At 53.2% G+C, this 19,878-nt stretch overlaps 1 protein-coding gene across 1 annotated transcript in view; it reads right to left on the reverse strand.

Annotated features, from left to right (window-relative positions):
• Positions 1 to 820: 820 nt before the first annotated feature.
• TEKT5 (tektin 5) overlaps positions 821 to 19,878 on the reverse strand; it is a 39,237-nt gene continuing 20,179 nt past the window's right edge. Inside the window, exons 6-7 of the mRNA XM_030301655.1 lie at positions 4,952 to 5,106; positions 821 to 1,037 (exon numbers count right to left, since the gene is read on the reverse strand). Coding sequence (XP_030157515.1) covers positions 821 to 1,037; positions 4,952 to 5,106 — 372 coding nt within the window. The remainder of the gene's footprint in view (positions 1,038 to 4,951; positions 5,107 to 19,878) is intronic.

Genomic DNA, 19,878 nt, shown 5'->3' on the forward strand with positions numbered 1-19,878 from the left:
GTATCCGTGTACCAGTGTTTCTTTGAGTACCTGTTTCCAACGATCCTAGATATATACTTAGGAGTACAACAGCTGGGTTATACGCCAGTTCTCCGTTTAACTCTTCAAAGCGATGTGACTTCTGCCTAGAGCTCTCTCTCAACCCTCACCTGCCTCTTCCTGCCCCTCCCCCACCAGAACTGATTTTACCTCCTTTTTCTCCCATAGCGATTTCCAAAACACCCCACATAGCAACGCTGGGATTCACACCCAGGACTTGTGGCTCCAAATCCTGGCTTTTTGCCCGGCCCCACACAGCAGATAGCGGCCTCCACCTTGGACTGACCTCATTTTGTACATGAGGGTGCTCCGGCTGGGAGCCCGTTCAAGGCCACCCAGCTCCTAAGTGACAGCTGGGTTCTGGCCAATCTCGGCTCCGGTATCCAGTCTTCAGATCCTGTGGTCTACACACTGTGCTCCTAAAGGGACAAATGGGTTGGTCTGTTTGTTTTTTAAATGTGGTCTGTTCCATTCCCAGGGGTGCCGAGACCCTCTCAGTGCTCCGTCCCCAAGAAATCAGTCTGTCTCCTCCCGGGATCCGCTACGGGGCCGGTTTCTGCAGCAAACAATGACCTCCAACATCTTTGGTTTGGGCACATTTATTTGGGCTCTTCATACATTTATATATATATATATATATATATATATATAGTTCGGGGTCTTTCCCATGATAGGAGGAAAGGGAGGAAGCGACACTTTATTTTATTTTTCTGCCTTTTCCATTTTCACCCTGCGCAGGGAATGGGCGCAGAGCAGGATGCCAGGGGCCGGGGGCGGCCCCTCAGGTGTAGCCCACCAGGCGCGGGGTGCAGGGGAAGGTCTTGCGCATGCTCATGCACTTTTCCTTGTCGATGCACAGCGTGTTGGCCTTGACGGCCAGCTCGTGCTCCAGCCGGCACTTGGTCATTACCAGCAGCTGCAGCGTGTCCTGGGTCTCCCGCAGCCTCAGCCTCAGGGTCTGCAAGGTGTCGTCGATGGTGAATACCTCGTTCACGAGCCTGGGGCGAGAGCAGAGAAGGCACAGTTGGCACCTGCCAGGGGTCGGGAACTGTGCCAGGTGCGGGGAGGCAGCCCTGAGAGAGACGGACGAGGCTCGGCCGTCAGGGAAGACAAAGGTGGGACAGGGAGACAAGGCGGTTCGTGACAGGCGCTGCTGAGGTCGAAAAGCGCAATGGAAGACACGGAATGTTTGGGGCAACAATCTGGTGGGTCCTCATTGAGTTCAGTGTCGACTTACCACATGACCCAGCAATGCCGCGCCTTGGTATATACCCACGAGAACTGCAAGAGACCCTTGAACAGATATTTGGACGAATACCTGTGTGGCACTAATCGCAAGAGTCAAAAGGTGAAAACAGCCCCACTGTCCTCCGACCGGAGGAATGGCCAACCGAAAGGTGGTCCATCCATATGATGGGATATTATTCAGCCCTAACACGGAGGAACAAAACCCTGCCACCTGCTATGGAGGGAGGACCCTTGAAGGCTCATGCTGAGTGAAAAGAAAGCAGACACAAAAGGTTATGTATTATGTGAATTACATGAAACTTCCAGAACAGGCAAATCCACAGAGACAGAAAGATGAGTGGTTGCCCGGGGCTGGAGGGAGGGTTTGTGGGGTGTCCTTTTGGGTGGAATGAATGAAAATGTTCTGGAGCTAGATAGTGCATGTATCTGCACAACACTTTGAATGTTGTTGGTAGATTTTATGTTGTATGTATTCTGTTCCATTAAAAAAAACCAAAAAACTCTACTAGCTTGGCTAGCCCCATGTGGATAAAAGATGGTCAGGTGGGGTGTCCCTTCTTGGCGCCCTGCTTGGGTCCCCATTACTGGCTGGGGCACCCGTCCTCCCAGCTGCCGTGTGCACTGGCCGTACATATTGACGTTCATAGGTCCACGCTTCTCCAGAGAAGCCAACGGCTCACCCACATAGGGGTACAAAAGCCTGTCCCCTGCCTCCAGGTGGGACCACCTCCATGGTGCAATTCATGATGCAGAGACTCCGATGGGATCAGGACGAAGCCGGGCTCCCCTATCCTGCCTCCCCCCACTCCCTTTCTCCCGAAGCTCTGCTTCTGGGGAAACTTCCAAAGGCATCAGGAAAGGCCCTTCTGGGGAGGGAGCTTGTGACCCGAGAATTAAAGATGAGAACCAGCTGGCTGCATGAAGCCCAAGAGGGAACGTATTCTACAGGACAGGACTTCCCAACGCCGGAGATGTTCTATACCTGCACCGTGCTCTCTGGGCGCCACTGGCCGCGTGGGGTCCGTGGGCACTTGCAATGCAGGCAAAGCAAGGGAGAAACTTGTTTTTGTTAATGGTATTTCATTTTAACTCACTGAAATGTAAATGGAGAAGCCACATGTGCAGCTGGTGGCTACCCAACTGGACAGAGGGCAGGGCTAGAGCATAGAGCACAGCAAAATCCAAAATCGAGGGGCCTGGGTTGTCCTCAGGACCGTGGGAGGCCCCTGGGGGGTTAAATGGTGTGCGAGTGTTGGAGGGGATTTGAGTCGCTGACTCAAATTTTGGGAAAATCTCCGGGCCACCGCCTAAAGATGAGATCGGAAGGGGCAAGAACAGGGGCGGGAGAGGCGTTACGAGGTTGTCACAACATCCACATGGAGTGGGTTGAAGGGTGGACCCCAAAGATGCGTCCAAGTCCAAAACCGCAGGGCCTGTGAAGGTGATACCATTTGGAAATAGGGTCTTTGTAGGTGTAGGGGATCCTGAGGTGAGGTCAACCTGCATTCAGGATGGATCCTAAGCGCAAAGACGGGGCCCCTTATCCCAGGAAGGAGGGGGAGATGCGAGGCACAGAGAGACACGTGGGAAGAAGGCCGTGAAGACAGAGGCAGTGGCGGTGATGTGGCTCACGCCGAGGCCATCACACATGCCCGGCAACACCAGAGGCCAAGAGGAGTCACGGTGCACACTCTCCCTCCCAGCCTCCAGGGGAGCCTGCCCTGCCACCGCGTCGTTTCACACATCTGGCCTCCGGAAGTGTGAGCGAATACAGAAGCGTTGTTCAAGCCACCCGGTGTGCGGTGACTTGTGACAGCAGCTGTAGGGACCTGAGATAGCAGCCCAGTCTCGGGGGCTGTGCCGTGGGTCCCGCCTCTGTGCTCAGGCCCAGAGGACATGCTACCCAAAGGGCTTGAGTTGGATATCAGGGTGGGCTTCCCTGTGGCGGCCCTGGGCTAGGGACAGGTCACATAGAAGCCTGGAAACTCTTGGCTCCCTGGGCCTCTAGCCCAGCGCTGTCCAACAGAACTTTCTGCAGCCGCGGAAATGTTCTGCGCTGTCCAATATGGTAGCCTCTGGCCACCCATTTGGACTGTGGCTCGTGGACTTCAGGAGCTGAGTTTTAGGATTTGTTTCATGTTCATTAATTTAAATGTAAATATAAACGGGTGTCCGTTCTCGGGAATGGGCATGGAAGGGACCTGAGCCAGGAGAGGGGGCCATAGGGGGAGGGGCTACCTATAGAAGAAACAGGAAAGAAGGCCCAGAGGTGGAGAAGGAGGGATGGGGGCAGGCGGCGAGGAGAGTAATGCATAGACGGGGACACTTCAGCTGCAGGAGAAGGCAGACGGCTTGGATCCTATTATCTGCTGAGCTCCCAAAGCCCTCGTGCACACACATACATATGTACACACGGACACACACAGACACACGTGTGAGTGCACGCACGCACACTGCCCGGGGCTCCTGAGCCAAACATGGCCCACCCACGCTCCCCGTCTACCCCCTTCGGGGACACAGCTGGTGGACACAGAGGCAGGGAGCTTGTCCCCGAGTAATGGGCCTTCCAGGACAACATCTGGTCCCTGAAAGCCCTGTTCCGTGAAAGTCCCCTGGGGGTGGGTTATCAGACACCCCTTGGCCCCAGAGGGTGCCGGAACCAACCTGAACATCTAAGAAGCGGGAACTTGTACAAGAGGGATCGGGAGAGCTTCCCCCGAGCCCTCACCCGGGACCTGGACCCCTGCCAGCCCAGCTGCAGGGCGACCCCGGGCACGGCACCCACTCCCAGGGTGAAGAACTTCCAGTCATTTCCAGGCCAGCAGCAGGCTGGGGACAGGCAGCCAGGTCTTCAAGTTCAAAGCCTGGGGCCACTTTCCCTGTCCACTCCCGGCCAACAAACACGCCCAGCTTTTCTGTTTCCTGAACGATTATCTCAGGCTGTGCCCACATCAAACACCGTCACCTGGAGCCACCCAGTGTTTTCTCTCAGAATGTTCTTCCTCCTTCCTCCCCGGCTCTCTTCTCCACATCTCGGCCCATCTAGCTCAGGAGGGGGACAAGCCACAGAGCCCTGGGGCTTTTGTCACGCAGCAGCAGCTAGCTAAGCCAGCGTCCCTAGCACACAGGGCACACACAACCAAGGGGCCTGCCGCTGGTCACACAAATTTCCGTGTCTGACGGCCTGTTCCTGCTTTGCCCGGCCGTCATCCCATTCCAGACCCCAGCCCTGCGCTCCCAAACCCCCGTTTTGGGGCCTGCATGAGCTTTGCAACCCCTCTCCAAGGAGAAGGGCCTCTCCTTCACAAAGCGGGATGGGCGGGATTAAGCTATTCCAGGGTTCGTGGGTGACAACTTTACAAAGAGGGAGACGGAGACGGAGGGAGGTGTGCTGGAGCCCCTCCCAGGGGCTGGCAGGGGCACGGGGATCTCCGGCCTGGGAGGCTCCCTCTGCTGAGCTCTCAGGGGAAAGCTGGAGGGTTCCCAAAGCACAAGGTGGCAGAGACTATCCAGGGGACCACAGAACTCTAGCCCCCCGCCCAGTGTCCTGCTGAGTAGTGGGGCCACACATCCTGACTGGTGGGAGGGGGGTCCATTTTTCAGACCCAGGTTTCCTGGGAGCTCGCGGGACCCACCCCTCTGCGTCCTGGCCTCCCCCACTCACTTGAACTGTGGGATGTCCCTGCACAGCTCCACGTTGGGGCGCCAGGTCCGGCACTCCAGCCTCGTCTGCGCCACCTTCAGTGGGCACTCCTTGGCCATGATGGACCTTTCCAGAAGCATGATGGTATTCTCAGCCTGGAAGATCTCCTGCAGCGTCTGCGGGGAACACGTGGGGTGTCAGGGAAGGAGCAGCCCTGGGCGGCAGAATGCCTCAATGGCTCTTTCCCAACCATGAGGGCTGTGGGGTCAGGGACTGTGCTCCTCGAAGGCAACCTCAGGATAACAGCTGGGGCACTTCTGGTCACTCAGGACGCTGTGGACACTGGGGAGGGGCAGGTGCCAAGGCTGGTTGTGTTTTCAACCTCCAATACCCACTGGAGTTAGCCAATTAGTGTTCAGGCAAAAAAGGGACAGAGAGGGAGAAAAGCCTTTAAGCACAGTAAGGCGCACCAGGGTGGCTCAGTGATTAAGCATCCGACTTCGGCTCAGGTCATGATCTCATAGTCCATGAGTTCGAGCCCCAAGTCGGGCTCTGTGCTGACAGCTCAGAGCCTAGAGCCTGCTTTGGATTCTGTGTCTCCCTCTCTCTCTGCCCCTCCCCTGCTCATGCTCTGTCTCAAAAATAAACAAACATTAAAAAAAATTTTTTTAAAGACTAACACAATAATCCAAAACAATAGCTAATCTCTGAACCGCTTTAATCCGAATTTATCTAGGTTGTTCTAGATCTTTTTATAATCCAAAATTCACCTTTCTAGTAACTAGATCAGTAAATAAACTAGAAAGGAAGAAAAGAAAGGGAGAAGAGGGGAAAGAGGCTCAAAATTTTCTATTTATGTGTAGAAATATTTTCCCCACTCTAATGCCCTGTAGAGAAGACATCAGCTGTAGCTGGTGAAGTACAGATCCCAGGAAGGGACAGGAGAGAGGCTCCTGGGGGCCCGGAATGTTCTATATCTTAACCTGAGTGGAGTTCCATAGCTGTAAACACGGGCGGAAGACCCTTGTCAAAATTAATCAAGCTGTGCACTTTACTGGAAGACTGTCATACTTCAGTAGAAAACAAAGCTAAAATTGGAAAAAGGTCATTTGCAGGAAAAGATTGGCAAGGCGTCGACATTCGTGTTGGGGGACTTTTATAGGATTCTCTCGACGTCTGTGTGTTGGAAATTTTCCATAATAAAAAGTAACAGCATGAGAGGATGAATAAAGAACGGGCACCAGAAGGAACCTGATCCTGCCCTTGGCCGACATAAGCACACCAGAACTGAGAGTACTCAGCAGATGTCACCTCACTGCGGCTGACATGTCCACTCTCCTCCCTATCATCACCGTCAGTGGCTCCCGTTTCCCTGGGGACCCCTCCTTCCAGAAGATTCTTTGTGGGTGGGCTGCACTAACACCCCTTCCAGACTTGGCAGGGCCGGATGGCGCCCCGTTCTGACAAGCCTGCCTTCCGCTGTCTGTTTGTCTGTCTCCCCCGCTAGCACATACGCTCCAAGAGGTTGGGGGCTTGTCCATGCCGTACCCCCATCGCCAGGAACAGTGCTTGGTGCAGAGCGAGGGCTAGCAGATAAAAGCCAGCACACCCAGTTACAGGTGAATTTCAGATCGACAATAAAGCACCTTTTTAGTATATGTGTCAGCTACCACGCCAGATATACCTGCGCTAAAAAAAATGATTTGTTGTTTCTCCAATATTCCTGTTCAACTGGGACAGGCTGCTTTTTATTTGCTAAATCTACAAACTCTCCTCACGGCAGGAACTCAATAAACAGTCACTTAATGAATGAATGAGTGAGTGAGTGACTGAGTGAGTGAGTGAGTTACAGGGAGCACTGGAAGCCTAGATGTTTAGCCAGCTCTCCCCCATCGTCCTTGTCCACCCTGAGGCTTGGGAACAGTGTACCCTAAACTTTATATGGGTCCGGTCCATCTCAGATTTCAGTATCGGAAAACACCACTGGCACATGAGTGTGCCTGCCTCCTGAATGGAGCAGGGATCACAAGCGTGAGACCCAGTCCCCGCCTTCGAGGACATTACATTCATATTGTTTTCCCTCTTTTTGTGAGCTAGGAAACGCTCACAAGTCATAACCTACTGACTATAACCCGATGACATAACCTGATGACTATTGTAGCTGGGCTGAGCCCGTATTCTACGGGCACAAGAAATTAAAAGGCAATTTTTTTCCAAACAATTAAAGTCCTGACTTCCCTATCAGCTTAGGGAAAAAGCCCGGAAAGAGCGTGTTTTGCTATTTCAAGGTAACAAAAGGACGTCCTTTTCCTATTGGGGTGGAGATGGGTGGCAGGGCTATGGGGGGTCAAGGGGGCCACTGACCCTCCTTCAAAGCCCATGAGGAGGAAGGCTGGCCTCTCACCGGGTCCTCACGGAGCCACCCAGAACCAGAGTGCCACTGACCACATGTTGGTTAAACATTATCCCGTATGTTCTGCGCTCGGCACATGAGCACATGTAAACACTCAAGTGCAGAGACAGCTGTTAGAACTTGTGGGGATTTTCCTTAAAAACCTGCCCCTTTGTGTGTGTGTTGGGGGGCGGGGGAGAGGGCTGGCACAGACGTGTAAATCTCCAAAAGCACCACCCCAGCCTGGTACAGAAGAAAATCAAGCCTTCTAGAGCTGAAAAATGCTTCTTGGCATCACGTTACCCCATGCAGAAAACAGCCCCTCCCTCTCAGATCTACGCGTCTGTGGCCTGTTGGCAAGGTGGGGTAAGGAGGACATCACTGAGGGTTTGGCTGCTGGGGTGGCTGCCAGCCGTGCCCCCTGCCTGAGCCCATGAGGACAGCTCCCAGGATGCTTTGCTTCCTCTTTGCTGCTGCTAAGACACCCTTGAGCTGCTCCCAGGCTGTGTTTATGTTGGTTTCTCCCGTTGGGTCTCTTTGTCCCCTGGTCCCCAGCTCAGGGCTCGGCCAGCCTCCCTGGGGGCCTGCAACTTTACAAGAGGCCTGACTCTTGAGTCGAAGGGTGGTGCTCACACTCATTCATGTGCTCAATCATTTCTTCATTCACTCATTCTTCTACAGTCTCGCCGATCCACTCGTCGACTTACCAAATGTTCACTGAGCACCTATTAGGTGCAAAGCACTTGTAGGAATCAGACACAGCACTGAACACAACAGACAGAAAACCCATCCCGGTGGAGTTTACATTCTAGTGCAGAATTCACTCATTCGTGTGTTCCTTTATGCGATAAATATTTATTATACGCAACACACACCGCTTGTGAAGCACCGACAAGGCTTTGCAACAACTGTAAGTGCTCCCTTGAGCATGGCAGAAATTCAAGTTCCTTCCACCCTCTCTCTGTTAGGAAAATATGCATTGGATGTGGTTAGTGTGCAGGACATTGGTGGGGGACGGGGCCACCCAAGGGGCCTCCACTCCATGTTCTCCAGGAACTCTCTCGCCAGCACAGCGGAGGGACAGGGACGCAGCAGCCGCACCATGAACTGAAATTCATCGATTCTCTTTCAAGCCTGCCAACCACTTCCAGGGGGTCACGCGAGCAGAGGTGGAATCCAGAGGCTTCCGCAGGCAACAGGCTGCAGCAACATTTTAACAAGTTTGCTCTACTTGCCTTATATGTATTCTTGTAGCTCCTGTCCAGTTATGGCAAGCGCCGCCAGTTTTCCATTTACACAAGGGACGGAAATACGTTTTAAATGAATGTGTTTTTAAGCCCCTTTCAGGGACTGGATTTAAACTGAAACATAAATAATAGCCCAGGTGGCCGGTGGATCTGGTGACATCAAGAAGGTGGCCCAGGAGCGACTGGATTTGGGAAACCCTGTATCACACTGTCTCCCAGGCACACGGATGCAGCAGGTGGAGCGGGGCTGGGGAGCTGGGCGGGTGGTCACAGCCGAAGTCCCCTGCCTCCCTCTGCTGGCGTTGTGGGGGTGCTGGGTGCTGAGTGTTGTTTGTATCTCCAGGCCACCACCTCCCGTCTCCCCTTTGAATTTCTTGAGCAGACCTGCTGGTGCATTTTCCAGAATAGTAGGGGTTTTCCAGAATCGGCCCCTCTAGAATCCATCAATGACTCACACCCAAAGCAAATCTGCCCAAACTGTTCCCCATAACCTGGTGTCCAGCCTCTGTCACTCACAGCCAGGGTCCTAGAAGGGAGGAAAAAGCCACACACACACACACACACACACACACACACACACACACACTCTCTCTCTCTCTCTCTCTCTCTCTCTCTCTCTCTCTCTCTCTCTCATTCTGTCTTGGGGACAGCCCCTGTCGCCCACCCCAGTCTTACCCATGTGGGCAATGACTCAGCCTCCACAAGTTTGAGGAATGTGACCTCCAAGGGCCAGGAGCCAGAGACCAAGTGGACTGACCAGGGGCAGGAGCCTGAGACACAGTGGCCTTGACCTTCATGCCCAAGAGGAAGCTAAGAAGTTGCCCGGTGCTCATGTAGGCACCAAATGCCAGCCTGGCCCACCAAGCTCCAGGTCAGCCGCGTCCTTGGACCCCAAATTCCCTAACATCCCGTGGGAGAAGAGCCCTGGGTCTAAGAGGATGACCCACATATCCCAGTATATCCCCTCCTGGGTATATACTGTGGGAACCCGAGACTGTCAGGAATAAATGTATCAAGGAGGTTCCATGCGGTATCACTCGTAGTGGGCAGGAAGCTGGCAATGGATGCCATTGACCATGGAGAAGGACGAGTAAGAGATAGCAGACGGGCACTGCAGACGATTTTGGTGGCCATTAGGTGTAGACTAGGTACGGGTAGGACCAGGGGTGGGTCTTTAAAACTACGCAAGGGGAGAAAAGAAGGCAAACGAGTGAACTCTATTACACAATCCCTTTGGAGAAAATTAAAAATCCCTGAACCTACAACGGCCATGCACATTTTGTAAGAATACATCTCGACCAAGAGGTCCACGTTCAACAGTTAAAACGGTCATCGATGGGAAAGTCGTCTATGTGAGAAAAGGAGGAAGCAGGAAGGACAGGATAAAAGGAGGGAAAAAGAAATAAGCAAGGGGCTTTTTATAAACAGGATGCACCAAGAAGTGAGGAGTATGATAAAGTCATCTCTCTTCCCTGGGGTCAGAAAGGAAAAAATTCCCACAACCCTACCAGATTTAAAGTTTCCTTTTAAAATAACTTCTGTAGTTTAGGTTTTTTTTTTTTAATGGGAGAAAGCCAATTAAAAAAAAATACCATCTGATAGTAAAGGGTACTGATTCTGGACTTTGGCTGCATGTTAGAATCACTGGGAGGGTTTTAATTTTTTTTTAATATTTATTCTTGAGAGAGACAGAGATAGAGAACATTAGTGGGGAAGGGGCAGAGAGAGAGAGAGAGAGAGACCCAGAATCTGAAGCAGGCTCCAGGCTCTGAGCTGTCAGTACAGAGCCTGATGCAGGGCTCGAACTCATGAACCAGAAGATCGTGGCCTGAGCCAAAGTCAGACGCTTAAACAACTGAGCCACCCAGGTTCCCTGCTGCGATGGTTTTAAAAAATACAGATGCTTGGGGTGTCTGGGTGGCTCAGCTGGTTGAACGTCTGATTCTTGGTTTCAGCTCAGATCATGATCTCACGGTTCATGGGATCAAGCCCCATGTGCGGCTCTGTGCTGACGGTGTGTAGCCTGCTTGGGATTCTCTCCCTCTCTCTCTGTCCCACTCACTCTCTCTCTCTCTCTCTCTCTCTCTCTCTCTCAGTCAAAATAAATAAACAAACTTTACAAATATAGATAGATAGATAGATAGATAGATAGATAGACAGACAGACGGACGGATGGATGGGCCCCTCTGCCAGCAGTTCTGATTTCATGGGTCTGGGTATCAGGATGTTTCAGGAGCTCTCTGAGTAATTCAAAAGTGCAGCCACAGTCAAGCCCCATTGGTTCAAGCGGTACAGAGACACATGAACATTATGTCTCCAAGGGAAGGAAGCAGGTTAATGACCACAGTCATGGACTTGGTGTTGTCAATCAAGGCTGTCTGTCTTGGCAGGAAGCCCCAAGTGAAGTCAAGTGATCAAGTTCATCCCCAACACTGACCGAGCAGGTCGAAGGTACTGTTTGAGATGTGCACGTGGGCTTGGGCTTCCAGAAAGGGGCCTGGGGAAGGAGTAGTAGCCTCATCACAAGGCTGAATCCGAAGCCAACCACTTTAAAAGCCTGACACTCCAAGCCCCAGCCCAGAGCTGTGCCCTTCTTCCACCGTGGTCCGGGTAATCCAGACCCCGGCCCAGGCAGGGAGGAAGCCCAGTGCTCGGGCAGTCTTTCAAGGTGGGAAGGTCTGGGCAAACCCAATACCCTGATCCCAAGGTCAGGATCCCTCAGACTCAAGGCACCTGTTACATTCATACGTGTGTGTATGTGTGCGTGTGTGCACACACACCCTCATACCCACCCCCACACACAGAATGAGTGTCCCAGATACCGACACCTCCCTTTACACACCGTCCCCTCTGCCTGGATGTTCCTTCCCCAGACACCCACATCGCTCGTTCGCCTCCTTCAGGTTGTGGCTAGAACGCGCAGAAGAATGCAACCCCCCACCCTGGCCGGCACTCCCAACCACCCAAACCCCTACTGTATTTCTCTCCAGTCCTTACACCTGCTGACATAATACATGTTTTATTCATTAATGTTAGTCCTCTCCCCCGACCAGGAAGCAAACTCTGGGGCGCCTGGGTGGCTCAGCCAGTTAAGCGTCCGACTCTTGATTTTGGCTCACGTCATGATCTCACGGTTCCCAGGATCGAGCCCCGTGTCAGGCTCTGTGCTGCCAGCGTGGAGCCTGCTTGGGGGTTCCCTCTCTCCCTCTCTGCCCCTTCCACGCTCACACACTCTCTCTCAAAAAAAAATAAATAAATAAAAATTAAACAAAAAGAGGACAGACGTTGGCAGTAGCCTGCCTGACAATATCCAAATCCTAGCCCACGCTGGGTGACCTCAGCAAGTGTCCAAGGATCTCGGAACCTTTCCGGTAAACTGGGGATGGTAATACTCCCACTGCACAGAGTGGAGGTGAGGGCACGGGGTGGCCAGCCCGGGAGGAGCTCCCGGAAACCCCAGCAGGTGTGTGAGCCCCCTCCACTGCCCGGCACACGGAGCCGTAAGACACACACACACCCATCTCCGGAGCCACGTGAACAACAGGGGGTCGTGACCTGCTCTTCCAAAAGCAAGCATGTGCGTGCATGTGTGTGTGTTTCTCCCACAAATATTCCTGGAAAGGACCACAAGAAAGTCATCACACCCTTTCCCCATCTTTCCTTGGCCAGGTAGAGGCATCTCTCTCTCTCTCTCTCTCTCTCTCTCTCTCCTTCCCTCTTTTTCTCTCTCCCCAGTCCCTGAGCTCTGAGGGCTTCCCAGAAGCACCTCCTCTCCTGCAGGCCTTAGGGGTGTTAACCTTTCTGCTCCCACAGAGCCCAAGAATCGGGGGGTGGGGGGGGGGGAGGAGCTCGCGGGGCAGGGCGCAGCCTGGCTCAGAGGCTGGGCGGGCCGCCGTGCGATTGGCCCAGGGGGGTCACCCCATGGGAGGAGTCTCAGCGGCCGGGGCCCAGAAGCTGGCACACGGTTGGGAAGGAGGTGGCGACGGTGCAGGGCTCACCTCACTCTGCTCCCTAGGCCCCAGCTCTGTGCCCTGTGAGCTGCAGGCCGCCTGCCAGTGGGGGCTGTAAGGCTGAGGGTCGCGCAGCGCACGGAGGGTGGGGAGGGGCAGGTCACTTGGTGCCACCGCGCCCCTGTGCGGTCACACAGAGCCACGTTCAAATTCCAGACCCTGACGGGGAACGGGTCACTCGATCCCCCTGTGCCTCGTGCCAGAAAGTCCCCCACGTCCCCTGAGCCCCTTCTCACTGAGCCAGACGCCGGCAGGGGCGGGGGGGGGGGGGCTCCTGTTCTCACCTGCAAACCAGCACGACACTAGCTCACCCCCAACGTTGCTGTGGGCATTAAATGAGATAAGGTGGGTCAAGTGGTCAAGATAAGGTGGGATAAGGCACTGGTCAAGTCCAGTGCCTGGCACTTGCACAACCCCCACCCTGCAATGTTCAGTCTGTTAGATTTGTCCTTTGGGATCTTTGGTCTTTTTCTTTTTCTTCTTTTTTTTTTAATATAAGACAATAGGAAACTGAGATTCACTTGACAGAATTTGGCTTTGCAGGCAACTCAGACTCCCTCAGACCTCCAGTCCAGGGCTCACACTTAACCTCCATTAACCCACTTATTTGGGCGTAAGGGGTCAAGGCAGGGGTCGCCAGTGCAAGGGAGGAGGAACGTCCTCTTTCTCAGCTTCCGGAATGTGGCTCAGAGAGGGAGCCGGTGGGAGGCAGATGGTGGGCCACACGCCCTCAACCCTCCTCCCCCAACCGAAGTCCTTTCTGTTAACCGACCCCCCTCCAGGCAGATCCCCAGCCACCAGGGTCTCCGTGCAGGGGGTCTCAGAGGTGGGAGCCCCACGCGGGAAGTCAGGAGACCCAGATTCCCGTCCAAACCCTAACACAAACCAGCTGTGGAACCAACACCCCCACTCAGCCACTGGGCTGCACTGGCGATTTCCTTATCCGGCAAATGGGGACCGGGGCCTACGCTCCTTCACCGGCTAGGATGCTACAAGGCTCCTGGACCAGGTGATGTGCGCTATACCTCAAAGCATCATGGGTCTGCCCCGTGCGCCTGGACCCACTTCCCTGAGACCCAGCCTGAGACCTGTTAGCTGCAGGTATGGCCCTCTGTGTTTTTTTTTTTTTTTTAACGTTTATTTATTTTTGAGAGAGAGAGAGAGAGAGAGAGCACGAGCAGGGGAGGAGCAAAGAGAGAGGGAGACACAGACCTCGAAGCAGGCTCCAGGCTCTGAGCTGTCAGCACAGAGCGCAACGCGGGGCTTGAACTCACAAATCGTGAGATCGTGACCTGAGGTGAAGTCGGACGTCCAACTGACTGAGCCACCCAGGCGCCCCTTGATTTGGTTTTTAAGTCTTCAAGTCAAGTTTTAAGTCTTCAAGCCTTCAAGTCAAGCCCCTTCAGACGTCAGGGAGTCCCAGTACACAGCCTTCTGGAGCTTCTTGAGGATGCTCTAGATAGTGGACAGATGTTTCCGGAAAGGTCTATGGGGTAGGTATTTCAGGTTTTAGGAGCCACACGGTCTCTGTCACAACTACTCAACTTGGTCACGGCAGTGCAAAAGTAGCCACGGACAACACGTAAATGTATGGGGTGGGGGGGTCCTGTGTTTCAATAAAACTTTATCTACAAAAACAGGCCAAGAGGGGGCAGAGTTGGCCCCGGAGCCAGAAGTTTGAGACCCCTGCCTGTAGCCCATCACAGAGGGAGCCCCAGTCATCAGAAACGGCCCATCTCATACAAGGCTAATGCTCCTCTGAGGTTTCCTGCATTTAGAGAATAATTTCTCTACTGCTCTGCTACTCAAAGTGTGGTCTGTGTACCAGCATGACTGGGTTCTGAGTGCTTGTTAGAAATGCTGGGGCACCTGGGTGGCTCAGACATCCGACTCTTGATTTCAGCTCAGGTCATGATCTCACGGTTTGCGGGTCTGAGCCCTGAGTCGGGCTCTGCGCTGAGAGTGCAGAGCCCGCTTGGGCTTGTCTCTCTCCCTCTCTCCCTGCCCCTCCCCCACCAAGATAAGTAAATAAACTTAAAAAGAAATGCAGGGTATAGGCCCTACCCCTGACCTACCAAGGGAATCTGCATTTTAACAAAACCCTCAAGTAATCCCATGCACATTAAAGTTTTAAGATGGCAGGACAGCGCCGGATTCGTAGCTGGAGGCAGATCTCTCTGGCCGCCATTTGCAGGGTGGACAGAGGGGACCAAGATGGCCAGTGGGCAATGGAGAGGCAGAGGACCCACATCAAGGCGGGATGGAGAGACACGGAAGTCACAAGGTCACGGGACTACTGAGAAAGCAAAGCAGGGGGCACTGGTAACGGATGGGAGCACGCCAAGGGAGCAGAGGCCAGATTTCACACACCTCAGCCTGCCCAGCCCCTTAAAATCAGTAGGAACCGCCTAGAAGACAGGTGGGGGCACCACCAGCCTGTGTTCGAATGCCAACAGCACCCTGCTGAGCATGTGGCCTTAGCAAATCGCCAAGAGAAGGAGACAAAGAATCCCAAGGAGGCTCTGCGCTGTCAGTGTAGAGTTCAACCCGGGACTCGACCTCACCAACAGGGAGCCGAAATCAAGAGTCAGATGCTTAACAGACTGAGCCACCCAGGCGCCCTGACCAGAGCACTTTCTGTCTGTTCATCTGTCCCTCCATGTATTCGTCTATCTACTTAATTATTTACTGCCCTTTTTTTTTTTTTTTTTTTTTTGCCAAGCCTTAAGCCAGGAGACCAGGGCTCCTCAGCCTTTGCACTACTGACATTTGAGGAAGGGGAGTTAACACAAGAAAAGCCATGAGAACCCTGGCTACACACAGGAAGCTTAGTCTTTAGAGTTACGGTTAATCTTCTCTTTTTCCCTCTTGCACCCTGATGGCCAAGCAGACCGTGATCAGCCACCCTCAGCCCTTGCAGGGGAGCAGCTGAGGGCAAACCTCCCCCCCTACCCCATCCCTCCGTGTGCGCAACTGCCAGGTCCGCCTAGGCCAAAACCAACCTCGAGGCTCAGCGGAAAAGTGCCCTGATATTCCTGGCTGGAACAGAAATCCATCCAAAGGCTTTGAAAGTCGGGGGGAGGAGGGGAAGGGGTCCAACGAGGTTGTTGGCCATGTAAAACTATCTGTCGGCGTCTTGTCTTGTGACAGCAGAGAAAGCATCTAAGGCCAGGAAATTATTTTTGATGTGGAGGAAAAAAAAATTGCATTGAGCAGTTCCAGCCGGCCTGAGGCTTCTGGATGCTTTGTGCAACCTTGCAAATTCATTGTTTTCCAAATTGCGCGAAGCCAAGGGGTTTCCAAGGAGATGCCTGGCTCAAAGGCAGCTTTCTCCCCTCAGGAAGGGAGAAGGCCACTAGGAATCCTTTTGCTGGTCAAATGGTGGAAGGTTTTCAAGTGCAGCCAAGGCCAGGGGCAAGGAGAGTGAGGACAGGAGTGTTCTGGAGCGACCACACCAGAAACTCAGGTCGTGAAGGCTCCGGAGCAAACTCGGCACCTTGACACGCGGAGACAGATATGTCTTTGTTGTGGGGGCCTGTCCTGCGCCTTGTGGAGCGTTTATCGTTATCCTTAGGTTCTACCCATTATCTGTCAGCCCCACGCCTGCCTCCCAAAACCTCTCCAGACACTGGTAAATACCACTGGGGAGGAAATTCACCCCAGGTGAAGAGCAGGATAGATGTTGACTAAGCCCTGCTCCCGGTGAGGGCTGTCCAGAGGTGGCCAGCTGCCTTCAGGCAATACAAACACCAGCTGCTGAGAGGCTGTCTGAGGTCAGGGGTCCGGCAAGTCCTGGAGGGGTTTAGACACTGGTGGAGTCTCCCTGCTGGAGAGGACACTTGTGTGAGTAGGAAAATTCATGGCAATCCACTAGCGCAGGCCTTCAAGCGTCTCCTTAACATTTATCACAATTTCTAATTAATTGTTTATTTTTTTAAAAACCAGTCTCCCCCAGTAGAACGGAAGCCCCCTTCCGGGCAGGGATCTCACCCGGTTCGCATTATATCCTCAACACCTAAAGAGTCTAGTACATAAGATGTGCTAAGTAAACAGCTGCAAAGGGAGGGGATTAACACCCATCCGTTCCACGTCTATGCCTGGGATACACCTGGAGAACTTGTTAAAACTCAGATGGATGGGCCCCAGAGTTTCTAATTCAGAAGGGCTGGAAGGGAGCCCAATAATTTGCATTTCAAATACATTATTGGGTGAGGCTGATGCCTCTGGTCCAAGGACCACACTCTGAGAAAACACCGGTCTGAACTCAGAACCTCTGGTTCTCCATCTTGGCTGGGGGTAGCTCACAAGGTTGGATGCCTGGGGCCACACCCCAACCACTTAAATCAAAATCCCTAGAGGTGAGACCCAGGCATGTGGGTGGTTCCAGTGTGCAGCCAAGCACAAGAACTGCTCACCTGCCCCTTCCCCTCTGATCTCACAGCTGGCAGGATTACTCCTGTCGCATACATCGAGACACGGAGATTCAGAGGAGTTAGTTACTTTCCCAAGATCCCTTAGCTGCACCAAAATTCATCCCTGGTCTTCTGACTCCAGATGCCATGTTCTTTCTGCCACCATGCCGTTCCTCCCTCCGGATCGGAGACCAGACTATGGTTTGTTTGTTTTTTTTACCATCTTTCCAGCTGATACTCACGGGGCACCAATACGGTCACCGACACAGCTGTTTTTTGTTTTTTTTTGTTTTTCTCCCAAACGTCTGCCAAACATTACTGCTCCCATTCGAGAGATGGGGAAACCGAGGCACAGAGTGGTGAAGCAATCCGGCCTTGGCCATTTAGCCAGAAAGCGCTAGAGCCAGAACTCAACGCAGCCATTCACACTGCACCGTGGGGCTGACACACGGGGGGGATGAAGGATGTCGAGATGCAAGAAAATTCTGGACCTGGACAAGGCAAGCAGATGCAACAGCTAGGAGCATACAAGAGGCTGGGCGGTGGCTCCCAAGCAGACAAACAGCCAAGGACCCAAGAGTGGACAAGTCACACCTTGGAAGAAATTAGGAAACCGCTAGGTGCTCTCTGCCTGGGCCAGGCTGCCTCTTACAGGCTTCCTGTCTCCGCAGAAACCAATCCCAGCGACTGCCCCACCCCCGGCTTCCAGTCGAAGCGTGTGATTGGCTGACACCAACTAAAGCTCTGGCGGTGGGAGGAGGGAAGGAATAGCTTCCCTGAGCCTTGGCGGGGCTCGCAGAGTGACCTCAAGACAGCTTCCTTTGTATGGTTCCCCCCAACGGACCCTTGCTGGTTCTGTCCCATTCTCTCCCCACCTCTCCTGTCCCATCCCTCCAACTTCCTGCGTTTGTTGGACACCTTCCCAGCTCCAGACCTCTGCTCTGTCTTCCTGATGCCAGCAGCTTCTCTCCCATTTGTTCAGTGTCAGTGCGGACAGATAATGGGTGATACGGTACCCCCACCCCCAACCATCACCTCGCCATTTGGCACAGGCCTCAGAACCGCCCATACCTGAGCTCTCAGGGGGAGGGGGGGTGCCCCTCACGCTGAGTGTCCCCAGGCACACGTGGCCCAGGTACAGCAAGGAGACCTTGGATCCCTTCTGGGGCAAAGCAGAGCATCAGGCAGAGACCTACCGCATGCCGCCCCGAGGCTTCTCCTGAGTTAACCTGCCACAACCCACATACCATCTTCACAATTATTTCCGATTTTTCTTCAAATCAACTCCCTTGACAAGCGTTACTTGAAACGGGATCTTTATTTTATTGCCACAAGTGGAAAACGAATCTCCCTGGCCATTAACAGAGGCTACCATAACAAGAGAGAAAATGGAAAAAAGCAGCGAAGTCTCACTCAGTTCTGTTGCCTTTAAAGGTTCAAAGCCTGCCCGAGACTGGATGGCTGTCAGATAGAAAGACGGTCAAGGCAAATCAGTATCACGCCAAGGCCTGATGCCCTCGGCAGGCCTGATGGAGAGACCCCGCAAAGGGAACTTTCTCACCGAGCTGCAGTGGTGTTCAAGGCCTGGCCCTTGCCCCCCCACACCAGACTGCCCTCTAAACTGGGCCAGTTTTAGAAAGAGCCGTCAGTAGCTTGGCTGTGGGTACCCGTGCTGGACAGGATCCGGCTGCTTGCAAACCACCAAAGTATTTCCCACTCCACAATGGGTTCCAGACCTCCTTGGACAAACAGAGGGGCTGGCAGAGGGGTGAGGCCCTCACCCCTCAGACGCTGTGCCTTCCTGCCCTGGCCCGGCCTCCCAGGGAAAGCGTGTTCTGCTGGTGTTAATGACCCCTTGGAAAGCAAAACTCCACAGACACCCCAGAATGAAAGCAAAGGCTTTCAAGGTTAAAACTCACAGTCCCTCTGCATTCTGTTAAACTCTTTCCGTGCCCGGCTGCTTTATTCATCTGCTTTCCGGCATTTCCTCCCACGCACTGAGCAAAACAGGCCAATGCACGAGCCTACTGGAACCCGGGGAGGGGCCCAGATGAGCGAAGTGGGCAGTGATGGGATGCGGTAGGGACCAGGAAAATTGCAGGGCCCGGGCCCTGTCCGAAAAGGTGGCGGCCACGCAAGTCCTGCCCGCTGTTCCCCTGTGGAAACCTGAGCTCAGAGTTGCTAGAGGTACCTGTTTTTCAATGGAACCTGAACTTGAACTCACGAACCGCGAGATCACAACCAGAGCCAAAAACAAAGAGTCGGACGCTTAGCCGACTGAGCTGCCCAGGCGACCCTACCAAAATACTAAAAGCAAAAAAGCCAAAAAACAACTCTAGCAGAGTATGTAAAAACATAGGGACATGAATGTCCGTAGCACCTTTATAGGTTGCAGCCCGAACTGGAAACAACTTCACGTCCTTCAACAGGTCAACGGATAACTGCTGAACAATAAGGAGTAAACTAGGACCCTCCCTTGTGCTGAGTGAAAAAGCCAAATTAAAAAAAAAAAAAGTGTACAGGATAGGTGTCCCTTTATAATGTGGTCTACAAAATGCAAATTCGTCTGTACTGACAGAAAGCAGATCAGTGGTTGTGGGGGGTGGGGAAGAGATGACAGGCACAAGAAAGCCTTTCATACATTGACTACCTTGACTCAGGTGATGGCCTCGTGACATTTATTTGTCAAAACCACTCACATTGTACGCTTGAAATATGTGTGGCTAATTACGCATCAGGGATAAATAAAGCTGTTAAAAGAAAAATGTGAGGGGCCAAAGAGCAGGCCCAAGACTCCTAGTGTTTGTCCTTGGACTTAAACCACCCAGCCAGCCTTTACTTGATGTGCCGGGCGCCATGCATTTCGCGAGGTGCTACATTGCAAAGG

This window comes from Lynx canadensis, chromosome E3 (genome assembly GCF_007474595.2).
Source record: "Lynx canadensis isolate LIC74 chromosome E3, mLynCan4.pri.v2, whole genome shotgun sequence".
Lineage (NCBI taxonomy): Eukaryota > Metazoa > Chordata > Mammalia > Carnivora > Felidae > Lynx > Lynx canadensis.